At 38.4% G+C, this 12,744-nt stretch overlaps 1 protein-coding gene across 3 annotated transcripts in view; it reads left to right on the forward strand.

The window, feature by feature from the left end:
• Nucleotides 1-19: 19 nt before the first annotated feature.
• Nucleotides 20-12,744, forward strand: part of FASTKD2 (FAST kinase domains 2) — a 15,864-nt gene continuing 3,139 nt past the window's right edge. The window contains exons 1-10 of one of the 3 annotated variants that reach the window (XM_007111643.4): nt 20-193; nt 883-1,703; nt 4,664-4,767; nt 5,461-5,569; nt 5,869-5,992; nt 6,263-6,402; nt 7,546-7,718; nt 10,638-10,801; nt 11,783-11,992; nt 12,394-12,484. In XM_007111643.4, coding sequence (XP_007111705.1) covers nt 987-1,703; nt 4,664-4,767; nt 5,461-5,569; nt 5,869-5,992; nt 6,263-6,402; nt 7,546-7,718; nt 10,638-10,801; nt 11,783-11,992; nt 12,394-12,484 — 1,832 coding nt within the window. In that variant the 5' untranslated portion in view covers nt 20-193; nt 883-986. Of the gene's footprint in view, nt 194-250; nt 1,704-4,663; nt 4,768-5,460; nt 5,570-5,868; nt 5,993-6,262; nt 6,403-7,545; nt 7,719-10,637; nt 10,802-11,782; nt 11,993-12,393; nt 12,485-12,744 lie in introns of those variants that run through there. The other 2 variants (XM_007111642.4, XM_028481226.2) reach the window with 2 other exon arrangements.

Consider the following 12,744-nt stretch of genomic DNA (forward strand, 5'->3'; position numbering starts at 1 on the left):
CTATTCCCTGCAGCTAAGAAAAACTAGTCATTTTTTCGGTAGGCTTTCTTCACTCCAAGTAAACTATTTCCAACCTCCCGCGAACATAACACTTTTTGACCTATGAAGGATCCGTAAAATCTCGCGATACGCTCAGCTCGCGGGGAAGCTGTTATGGCTGCGCGTCTGTATAACCCTCGTTTTCTGAACTAAGGTGAGTGGGGGACGGGCATAGGTGGAACAGGTCGTCGTACTACACCTTAGACGTCTTGCCTTTCAGAGAAAGATCTCAGGAGTTCCCCGGGAAGTAAGTTTAGGGAGGTGGGTTAATACTAAGAGGTCCAGCTCCGGAAGGACGGACCCCTGACACCGGTTCTGAGACCTGGTGAGACTGGTTGTATATCCAGACAAGCGCAGGCCAAGTGCAAGCATCACTGTAGTTTGCTGCTTCTTCTTCTGAGCCGTTCTACTTGTCCAAATCCATATTCTTAACAGTTCGTGTTTACCTGTAGTTAAATCCTTGTGTTAAAAAGTATCCATCAAGGTTAAACCCTTATTTTTCATTGACGACATTTTCAAGGCAGTGGTAACATAAAATGCCTTACTGCAAAGAAAGCTTTGTAGGAAAACTTTTCCGTCAGAAATCCACTTCCTTTTTTATTTGTTTAAAACCTTATTTGTACAACGACTACTTCCAAAGTAACCTTGCACCTTTAAGACTGTGTATATACACATTGTGGTAGAAATGGAGAAAGCCCATATTGTTAACATGGTTTTACCTTTTTAACGGAAATCTTAATGTCTCCCTAGGTTCTCACTTTATTCTCTGTTAAATGCATTTGATATTTTTAAGTAGAAGTTTTACTCTAATTTTTATTTCTCTTATAACCCCTTCCCCTACAGGAAAGCGACGGCATGTGTTTTCTTTCAAATTTAGAAGCGACGTATGTGTGTGTGTGATCTTGACAACTTTAAAGCCATTTGAAAGTGTTTCAGTGGCTAGGAAAATGAATAACAGAGCAGGTTCCTTTTTATGGAACCTCAGACAATTCAGTACTTTAGTTCCAACAAGCAGAACTGTGAGGCTGTATCCTTCAGGATTTTGCAGACCAAAAATGGTTTATTCAAACTGGAACCCAAGAAAGCTCTTGAGTAACTTTGATAATAGAATGCAGTCATTTGTTAGATACCTTTTTCAGGATGCCTTAATTTTTAAATCAGGAGGTGATGGCTTTCAAACAAAGAGCATAAGCACTGCAACAGTCCTTACAGTTGACAGACTACTTTGTCCTAGAAGACTGTCCTTTAACTCAAAACACTTTGTCTCTGATAATGGATTGAAGAAAAACTTTCATCATGAGCCTTCCAATGAAGATGTTCTCACCAAGAGAACAAAACCAACCCCGATCAACTGTAGAAAACTGTCTCAGGAGTGTAATTCCCTGAGTGATGTGTTAGATATATTTTCCAAAGCACCTACATTTCCTAGTAGTAACTATTTCTCAGCCATGTGGACAATTGCCAAAAGGATGTCCGATGACCAGAAGCGCTTTGAAAAACAATTGATGTTTAACCACCCTGTGTTTAGCCAGCTGTGTGAACAAATTATGAGAGAAGCCAAGATCATGCACTACGACAACCTGCTGTTTAGTCTTCATGCTATGGTGAAGCTCGAGATTCCTCAGAATACGCTACTCGTACAGACTTTGCTGAGGGTGGTCCAGGTAAAATCGAAAGGAGCCTTAAATATACTTTTACTTGGTTTAGCATATCTTGAAAGAATGATGGGACGTAGACATGTAGCCTCCTTGAAAGAAACTTATCTTTGGACTGGTAGTTTATATTTGTTTCTGCATAGATATTATATGATTTAGAGACCTTAAGTTAGCCAGATCTTTTTGCTGTAGAAATTTATGAAAGCTTGCCCCATTTTTCTTCTCTGGAGTTGAGTAATAGTGAATAAGCTAAAACGGGAAGCGGTACAAAATATACAAGGAAAGGTTGGGTAGTTGAAAGAAGGAGAGAAGGGAAGGGAACTAGTATTTATTGACTCCCTATACCTTTTTCTTGTGTTGTCTTATTTAATCTTCACAATAGCCCTGTAAGGTTGATGTTACCTCAGTTTAGCAGATGAAGAAAGAGATTTAGTGATGTTAACTTGGCTAAAGTCACACAGCTACTGGATTGATTTATTCATACAGTAAACATTTATTGGGTGTCAACTATGTATCAGTTACTAGACTTGTCACTAGGGATGTAAAGATACAGAAGACATGATCCCTGCCCTTATAACCTGGAGGGGACAACAGATATTTTGTAGGTAATTACAAAAATAACCAATGTTCATCTGATGAATCATACATTTACTATGTTGTAGGCATGGTGCTGAGCATAGGGAATACAGTTACAAAATAACGGCCACATAGAGCTTTCAGTGCAATGAAAGAAAAATATAGAGAGTGTATTACAAGGGCTTCAAACCTAGTCAGGAGTACGCCTTCATGATGGGCAGAGGTGATGGGGGAGGAGGATACAGGATTACTGTTTGAAGCAGTGATAGGTACAAAGTTTGAAAAGAGGATTGTCTCATGTAATTCTCAGTGTAGTTTTAAGAAGTAGGTATTGTTACTTTCATCTTACCGATTAGGAAATTTAGGCTTAGAGAGGTTAAATAACTTGCCCAAGGTCACATACCTGTTAGTGTCACTATCTGTAGGTACTTGATAAATATTTGCTGCGTGAATGAACAAACACCTCAACATAGTAGAGCTAAAATTCAAGCCCAGTAGGAGATGATGTCTAAGCTGAGTCCAAGAAATGGCCAGCACTTAGTAGATGGATAGCAAAGGGGATGGTGTTTCAAGCAGAGAAGACTATATGTTCAAATCCTGGAGAATAGTTTGCAGAGCTGAAAGTAGTTCATTGTGGCTGGAAGTACAGAATACTGGGGTTGTGAGTTTGAGGGAATGGAGAGGAAATTGTGTCTGTGGCTTGTCAAGGAGGAGGGGTTGGGTGTCTTGGCAAGGCATGAGGTTGGGGAAAAAGGGGATGAATCGTGAAGAGCCTTTTCTGCCTGGCTAAGGAGTTCGGATTTATCTTGTAGGCAGTGGGGATCCAGTGAAATATTTTAAGCAAAGGTCATCAACATGCTCCAATTTGTATTTAGATTACTGTGGGAGTGGGAAATGGAATGGAGGAAGGACCACTTTTAGTTTCAAACAAAGGAGTCAGTGTCCTGTTTGATGTCACTGAAATGACGCCAGATTGGCTGAGGAAAAGATGAGTTCATTAAAGTAATCATTTACTGTTTAAGAGTGGATTCTTCAGACTTCTGAACTCAGTGATCATAATTAAATAATTTTTTTTGAAGACAGGAGTTTCCTGAGGATGATCTGATATATATCCTATCCTACTATAGAATTCAAGAATTGGGTTCATAGGTATTTAAGAGTTTTTAACTTTAACTTTTTACATTACTGTGATTTTCATGTTCTCGCCCAGGAACTAATTTGTGTGCTGTGTGTGAGTGTTTAAACCGCAGAATATCCGTGTTTTTTGGTAGACTGTGTTCCCTATAGAGTTATTTAAAAGTGATTACAGTAAGTCAGTCTACGTGGTCAGTGATGCTCTAAATGAATTTTGGACAGGTATTCACATCAGCATAGTATCTGCATTGGTGAGGAATGAACAGTGGATATTTGGGGTCAGGTTATCTGTACGTATAATTGTATCTCACTAACATGTTGGAATGTTGTGAAGACATTTAGCTAGGGATGAAATATGTCATCAGTGAAGTTTGCCCTTCAAACACATAGACAAGTGGTCTTTTCTTTCACAGTAGGTATTGATGGAATGCTATAAATTGTTAATGGAAACCCTCTCATGGGAATGAGACCTTTTTTCCTTCCAGCAGTATCCATTTCTTATCATTATCTGGTTGTGACTTGAGACTTTGTGACTAGTTAGTCGTGTATTGTAATTTTAGCAAAAGAGCTTACATTTTTCAGATGTGATCACAAGTACTCTTGTGAGGTGTATAAGCTAGTTGTGATTAAATTGTAGAGCACTAGGTAAGCTGTGTTGTTACTATTCGCTTTCTAAATTAGGCCATTTCTAGAACCTAAATTAGTACCCTAATTCGGAGGATTTGAAAGAAGGATCCATGGAGCCTGGGCTCCTCTTGAGATCCAGGTAGTGATGGTAAAATGTGACAGCAGATGTGAATCAGAAGGTTCACAACTGAGGTTGCAGTTCGATACCCAGGAAAGGATATAGGGAAATTGTAAGCGCAGCTGTGAAGATTCTTTAGGGGTAGGAAAATTGTCCTGTAGCTCTAACTTGTCATCATGATGGCTTTGGGTCTCAAGAAGAGGTAAAAATAATGTTTGATAAAAGTTATTTCAGAAGGGGAGGAAGGTAATCAATATCAAATCATTTTCAGTGATAATGGAGAATGTAAAAAAAGGGTTGATGCATAAAAGAATGTGTATCAATTATTTGAAAAATTCACTTACATTTGACATCTTGTTTTCCAAAGATGCTGTTTATTGTGGACTGACTCTGTGAGTTATTGGTTTGATACTTAATCCTTTAGTTGAAAGCATCAGTTCAGTGGTTTTGCTTGGGTGAGATAGTCTACTATGAGCTCATCACCTGTGGTATTTTTGCAATTATATTTCAATAGGAACGTATCAATGAGTGTGATGAGAAATGTCTTTCAGTTTTGTCAACTATCTTAGAGGCAATGGAGCCATGCAAGAATGTGGATGTTCTTCGAGCAGGATTGCGGTGAGAACTCTCTTACGCTTTCTTCAAGTGCCTTTCTCTGTTTCTCTTAAATCAAAAACGAAGATGAAAGTTGAGCTCCCTTTTTTGGAGTGGGGGCATGGAAGACTTTGTTAGTAGTTATGGTCTTTAATACCTTACTAAACTTAAAATAGTGACTCTGGATCAGGTAAAGCTGGAAATAATGCTTCTTTCAGGGTCCACCATAAAATAAAAGGTGTGGGTAACATTAAAATCTAAAATTATCTTAAAACATAGTACTGATGTGGGCTGGGGGATAACTGATATGTACTCAGTTCATAATGGTTACTTGGGTACTGTGTAGAGGTCACATGACACTGGCCCAGCTTGAAAAGGAGGTTAAGTTTTACAACTTATAAAATTGATGCACCTAATCTAATGTCATAGGTTGATGAGAATAATTTTTAATTCCCTTTTTCATTGACTATGCATTGGGATGTCTTAATATAATCTCCTGATATTTGTTCATGCATAAAGACAGCACAATAGTGTGAGAGAAAACAATACTAGGCTGGTCCTGGAGCTTTCACTATTTGCACTCTCTTGGGCAGGTAGATCATTTCTTTGGGCTTCATATTCCTTGCCTAGAAGTAGAAGCTGGACCAAATGACTTTTACGATTTCTCTCCTGGCTTTAAGATCCTAGGACTGTGGTATTTATTGTGTTTGATGACAGGATGCTAGTTGATCAGCAAGTTTGGAAAATAGAACGTGTCTTCACATTACAAACTGTAATGAAATGTATTGGAAAAGATGCACCGATTGGTCTTAAAAGGAAATTGGAGGTAAATACCTTCTGAATTTTCTCTGTTGGGTAAAATTTGAAAAAAATATTTCTTGTGATTTGCTGTCACCTCCTAAAGTCAGTTTATTAGGAGGACATTATGCTTTTGGATGTAACTTTGCTAAAGTGAAATAATAGAGATAGATTTATTTTTATCTGTATATATATTTACATATATTTATCTATATATCTGTTTGTCCGAGTCATTTTGCTCAAACTTTATTCTTTTTTATTTAAATATGGGAGTTTAATTTATTTTGCCATAAATGATAAATTAAATTTAAGTTTACTTTTCTTTAGATGAAAGCCTTGAAAGAATTAGACCAATTTTCTGTTTTGAATAGCCAGCACATGTTTGCAGTACTGGCCGCCATGAATCACCGCTCCATTATCCTTTTGAATGAGTGCAGTAAGATAGTCACAAGTAAGGGGAATTTTTCTTATATGATTTGTAGCATCCGATCTGTTCTGGACTATATTTGTTTTGTTTGTTTTAACAACTTTGCTGTTATGTGAAAAATATCTGATGATATGGTTAGATCTAAACTTTATTTTTGCCTATAGTGGTTTTTTTTTTTTAAACAAAATATAGTGCTGTTTTTTCTAAAGAAACAAAAATACTGTGCATATAGTATCTAGGATCTTACAGTCAAAACCATCTGGTAATTCTTGTTTCTCTAACTCATGCTTAAAGGTAATATCCATGGGTGTCCTTTTAAAATATTGATCAGCATATTGCAGTCTTGCAGAGACCTCCAGTACTTTAACATAGATCTTTTTAAGGGAATAGCAGATTATGTGGCTGCAACTTTTGACATCTGGAAATTGAAAAAAGTAAGTATGTTAACAGTTTAGAATAAGCCTCAGAAACTTTCAAGAAACGTATTAATTTATTTAGCATTCGAAACAATTTCTCTATCATTTTAAAGTGGTTTAGATTCCAAAATATTCCAATGCTAAATCGGCTTGAAAAATTAGCTCCTTATAATTTTTGTCTGGGGGTTACCTGTTAATATATTATTCAATGTCTGGACCATCTTTCTATCCAAAACAAAAATTATATTGCCCAAAGTTTGTTTTTCTATTTGTTTTTCAAAAGGTTGTATGGTACTTTGGTTGGATACTAAGGATTATTTCTGTCTTTCTACTTTTCCTTTATTAGATTTAGAATAATGGAGATAGGTGATGTGAGAGGCTTACGCTTTTTGAAGAGTAAACTGTCATTACTTAATGATCATGTCCGTTTTCTATTTATGGAAAGTTTGCTTGTTTCTTCCAGAGTAAGAGCCTTTAAATTCAGGGCATGTGTTAATAATTAAACATCTAAATGAAGCAGCTGGTAAAAACTTCTTTTTGTAGTGAAGTAGTGGTAACCATGTTAGGTCACTGGTTTAGTTCACTTTGGAGGGTGAGGTTGAGTTTAGTATGGAAATTGATTTTGGAAGAGAAGTACTTATTGTGAGAAAGACTAAGAGGGAAATGAGAGGTAAACTGGAACATTTAATCATCGTATTTCAGCTCTATTCTCAGTTATGGAAATTAGTATTGAACATAGAAATTTTGGAGTTATCTCTTATTTGTTAGAATCTAGGACGTGTCTAGATTTGGAAGGGAGAGCAGTTCAAAATTGGCTTGGTCATTTTGAAGAACTTCAGAAGAGGTGTATTTAAAGGTAATTTTCAGAGCTGTTGTATGAAAAGCGTATAGGAAAAGATTTATTTTAAATGAGATGGAGATATGGAAACGGTTGTGTGCTGTGGTTCTCAGCTTATAAAAAGAGGTTGCTTGTTAACTCGATACTCTGATTCAAGAATAACTGGAACACATTTTGTAAGGAAAAGATAATTGTTCCTTTTAAGAGAATATTTGGTCAGTCAGGACAATTCTAATGCGGTTTAAATTTTTTGAGGTCTAAAAGATTGCTAATAGCATACTGTAATTCTTAAGAAGTTTTCCCTCAATTCTTTCTTTTTTTAGGTTCTTTTTCTCCTCATCTTATTTGAAAACTTTGGCTTTCGACCTGTTAGTTTGATGGACTTGTTTATGAAGAAAGCAACAGATGAACCTGGCTTCCTAAACGTGAAAAGCCTTGTCTCTATTCTTCATGTGTATTCTTCTCTCAATCACTTCCACAAATGCTGGACTCACGAGTATGTACTTGTTCTTTTTTTACTTTTTTATTGCCACATATCGTATTTATAGAAAAGATTACGAAGCTCAATGAATTGTTACATGCGAACCCATCCATGGCCTTCATCCATGTCCAGAAATAAAACATAATATTCCTTATTTATGAAGTTAAACAGAATTTTATTTTATCTTTGCTAAAGATATGTGCTTTGCTTTTGCCAGTTTCTTTGTTCTTTGCAGTATATTTGGTAATTCAGCATAGGAGTGTTCATTTCAAGCTCTCCCCCAGCTTATTCCCTCAGCTCCTGAGTTTATAGTTTAGTTTTGACCCTAACTCTTCACTTTGTCCCAAACTACTGCTTTCTATTCTTTTCATTTTAACCACAACCGTGCATTTCTAGTATTAAACACAGCAATTCCTCGAACATGCTGTGCTCTTTTATCTTCTTTCTACCCAGAACATCTTTCCTTCCTCTCTAGGTCAGTTCTAAGTTTCATTAAAAACCAGAAACGCATATAACATGTCATTTGTCATTTGTTAGAAGAGTGATTAAAAGCGCAGACCCTGGAGACACCTTGCTTAGGTTTGAATCCTAGCTCTGCGATTCATTAGCTACTTAACTTTGGCAAGTTACGTATCTGTGCCTCAGTTTCTTCATCTGTTAAAATGGGGATGAGAAATAAAGAGTTATTTCTAATCGTATTGGGTTGTTATGAGGATTAAATGAGTTAACCTGTGTCAGGTTCTTAAGGCAATGCCAGACACAGTAATTGTTAGATTTTAAAAGAAAAACTAGAGTGTCGGTCACAGAGGCCTTGGAGGAATAAACTAGGACAGTTCTGAGGGTCTCTGTGGCAAGGTTCACTGGCCATCTCTTTGCCATCGAGTAGCTTGGCTCCAACAGCTTTTTGTCCCTGTGGTTTTCCCTCAAGATTCAGATTTCCAAAAGAGAAAATCTGATTGAACAAGTTTGGGTCACATGCCCATTTCTTTGGGGCAGGTAATCAAAGAAGTGCTGGGCCCGGAAAAGCAGCTGCCTACTGTGCTCTCCATTGTTGTGAAAGACTCAGTTCATACTGCATGCCATGTGCCTTCCCTTAATTGTCTCCATCAGAACCCTTGTGCTTGTCATGTCTTATATAACTCTTTGGTGGAGCCTTGACACATAGCTGCAATTACTTGTCAATAAGCCCGTCTCTGCTCCATAATTGAAAAGCGCTCTAGAGCTTTTTAAACCACTTTATCGAGGTACGAATAACAACATGTAAAATGCTGTGCATATTCAATATATACAGCTTGGTGAGTTTTTAGCTCATTATTCTTGATTCTTCCTTTTCCACTAACATTCTCCTCCTCCTCGTCTAAGTTTATTTGTTCATTTAGTCGGAAAACTTGTACCAAGCACTCAGGTACTTAAGACAAAAATGCATAAGACATAATCCTTTCTGCAGTTAAATACAGCATGAGCATTGAAGTGATAGAGTTTTATACAGTGTCTGTAGGAATAGAGGAGGGATGTACCAGGATGCTAGCCTGGCGAAGTGGAGGGTCAGGGTGGGTGCCAAGCATCCTGCCTGGAGGAGTTGGTACCTGAGCAGATCTTGAAAGATGGATAGATAGGACTTAACAATGGAAAGACCATTCTGAGTAGAAGGGACTCCGTATTCAAGTCAGGAAGGAAAGAAACAGCAGAGTACATGCAGGGAACGACACAGATTTTGGGGTCACTGAAGCATGAGGTAACAACGTCAGAAGTGGGATGCGAGGAGACTGGAGAGGTGATTACCGCTGGGCTCCAGATCAGTCCTCTGCAGCCCCGCTGTTTCTTGCTGCATACTCCAAACTCCCATCAGTTCTCCCTTTAATAAGTGTTGCCTCTCTGTTGTCTCTGGGACCTGTTAGCAGTCCTGCTCAGCCTGTCACAGCCGTCCGCACTCGTCCGTCTGCTCCTCACGGGACCTCCCAGCTGATCTCAGACATTTCCCCTTATGGCTCATTGGTACTAAGGGCTTACTTCAGGGCATACTTGCCCTGCTGTGAGCGTCCCTGCCTGTGCCCCAGCCTCGCTACGTATTACAGCGTGAATAGCATGTACTTTCAGGGGTTAGTTTCAAGTGGTCTTCCCTTTTGCCATCTTTTCCACTTAACTGAAATTCTCCTTCTCTCCAAAGCTACCCTGTCTACTTTCTTTCCTATACACTATCACAGTACTTTGCAAGTATCAGTACTTCCTTTTTTCTTATATAATGGTATATAGCTTATGCCCTAAGAGTCAAATTGACCTGGGTTCAAAGCGTATCTGTGCCGTTTATTAGCAGTGCCACCCTGCACACGTGACCTTACCTAATTATGATCTTTGCTCTCTTCCTCTGTGCTTAGCTGCTTTGTTATACTGCGTAACATTAGATCGGGTGGTAGGATTAGGCTAGCAGTTCTTTTAACTCAGAGTATTAATAGCCAGATAATTTTAATTGATTATAACTGCAGTGGAGTTCCAGGTCTTAAAGACTTACTCATGATAAAAAATCTAGCACAGTGGTTAAAAGCCTCTGGACCCTGGCAACTTGGATTCCAGTGCTGTCTCTGCTACTTCCTGGCTGTGTGTTCTTGGACAAGTTAGTTGACCCTGCTTAGCCTGTTTACTCATCTTTATTATGAAGAAAACAATGATACCTATCCCGTAGAGTTTGAATAGGAATTAAATGAGTTAAAGCTTATAAACATTTGCCCTGTGTAAGACATATAGTAGTAGCTAACATTTATTGAGTGTATGTATTTATTATGAGACAGTCACTGACCTGAAAGATGTGTGAAGACTTATTGCAAGCCTGATTGTTTTATCCCCTTAAAGCTGTCAGTTCTGTGACACCTCACTAGCTCTACCATGACCTTGTCTACTCTTCATATTTGAAAGCTGACCTTCCTTTCTGCCCCGTAGGTTCCTAGAAGTTATGGCTAGTGCTCTGACTGGTAGTCTTCACCACATCTCTGCTGAAAACCTGTTGAATGCTGTGTGTTCGTTTTGCTTGATGAACCATTTTCCCCTGGCCCCTATTAATCAGCTTCTTCAAAAGGACATCATCCATGATCTGCTGACGTCAGGTAGGATGTCAGTGCACAGTGGTGACTAAAATAAAGCAGTACCCCCCAGGCTACCAGGTGATTCTGACTGGGGTCTCAGTTGCAGCAGTGTTAGTTAAAACGTGTGGAGTGGGTGCTCCTGATGAAAGGACCAATGATGGTGAAGTCAAAGGGCCATGCTTCAAACCAGCAAACCGGTGGAGGCTCCTTTAATGACAGATCCTGCCCATAGACGGCAAGAATAAGAAACCCAGCGTCATTGTTCTTTTTATCTACACTTCATGCACCTGTGCAAAGGCTGAATGTTCAGGTTGTTCTTTATGCCTTGATCAGAGGTGTTTTTACTTCTAATCCTTATGTGTCACGTTTGAAGCCAAGTTAAGTCAACTTTTGCAGCTATAAACACTTTGTCACTCATGGCCTGTAATGAGGGCACAGCCGTTAGATCAAGAGACCAAATAGTTACCAAAGTAGTGAATTTATTTACTCTTGGAACCAAATTATTGTTGTCGTTCAGTCTTTACTATTAAATAAGGAAAAGCAGTATCAGGCTAGATGTGTAAAATTTGATGATGTATCTGGGAATAGAGTATTTTAAATCCTTTTAAAAACAACAGTATGAAATTCCAAAGTTGAAGAGTGGAGAAAGAACACCATGTGCTGATTTTTCAAGCAGTCTAACATGGAGGAAACAGCCGTGAACCCAGGAGACCTGGAATCTAGTCCCAACTTTGCCTTTAGTTAATCAGGAGGCATTTTAACATTCCTGAGCATTTTCCCATCTGTTCAGTGAAGAGTTGAGGCTAAAGCACCTTGAAAGATATTTTAAAGTTTAAAACATCAGGGCACTGACCTACACACTGTGGGACCTAGGGAGACACAGAGAGATTCCTCCTGATAAGAAGCAAATAATCAGAATTATAGGTGCATTAATACAATTTCTTAAATGTAGCATTCATATTTTTCTTAACTATATATTTTCTTCCTCTTTTTTTTGTTTAGGTGATGTGGAGAGGAATGTTCACAAGCTTCATGTTTTGGCTGCCTGTCTAAAACTTGATGCTCCTTGTCACAGGGACACGCACTTAGTGCTGCCACAGCTGCCCTCCATGCCATTACATCCACATGCAAAGGTTGCCGAGGTGCTGAGTAGCCTTCTGGGAGAAGGATGCTTCTCAAGAAGTGTATGGTTGCCACATAATTATTATATTGGTATGGGACTTTATATGATTTTCCTCTATTTTACTTTTTTTCTGACAAAAGATAAGGAGTTTACTGCAGCAGTCTAGTGTGGTGCAGCATTGGCTCTGGAGCTGGACTGCTGGGTGTGGATTTTCACTCTACTACTTACTAGTGCTATGCGTTAGGCACTCACCAGCCTCTTTCCTTATCTGTAAAATGGCAATAATAATAGTACCCACCTCACAGGGTTCCTGTGACCAACAAATGAGATTTTACATATAAAATCCAGACTAGTATTTGGCACATGGTAAATAAGCTCAGTATAGCTTACCTGCTGCCATTATAATTATTGGTAGTGGTAGTATACCTTTTCAGACAAAAAACCACTTTGAGCAATGTTTGAAAACTTAGTATCAATTTTTTTCTTTCAGATTTTGAAATCAGAATGGATGCTAACAGGAGCCAAGTGCTTCCATTTTCTGACGTGGATGTGGTAACTTCTTCTGCTACAAATATTCAAAGGTTGTTTACACATACACATTTGCTGAGCTTTCTAAATTTAAATCTTAATTCTCGAAGACTTCATATTAAATAGCAATAACAATACAAAGACCTTATATTTGTATAGAGCTTGTAATGCACCGAGGGACTTCTCATCCGTTAATCTACCCCTTAGGTATAAATGTGGGACACTGTGGTTGAAGACAGTGGATTGGAGTTGTCCATTTAATGAAACAGGCAGTGTGTGTGTGTGTGTGTGTGTGTGTGGGTGTGGGTGTGGG

Source organism: Physeter macrocephalus, chromosome 2, assembly GCF_002837175.3.
Source record: "Physeter macrocephalus isolate SW-GA chromosome 2, ASM283717v5, whole genome shotgun sequence".
NCBI lineage: Eukaryota > Metazoa > Chordata > Mammalia > Artiodactyla > Physeteridae > Physeter > Physeter macrocephalus.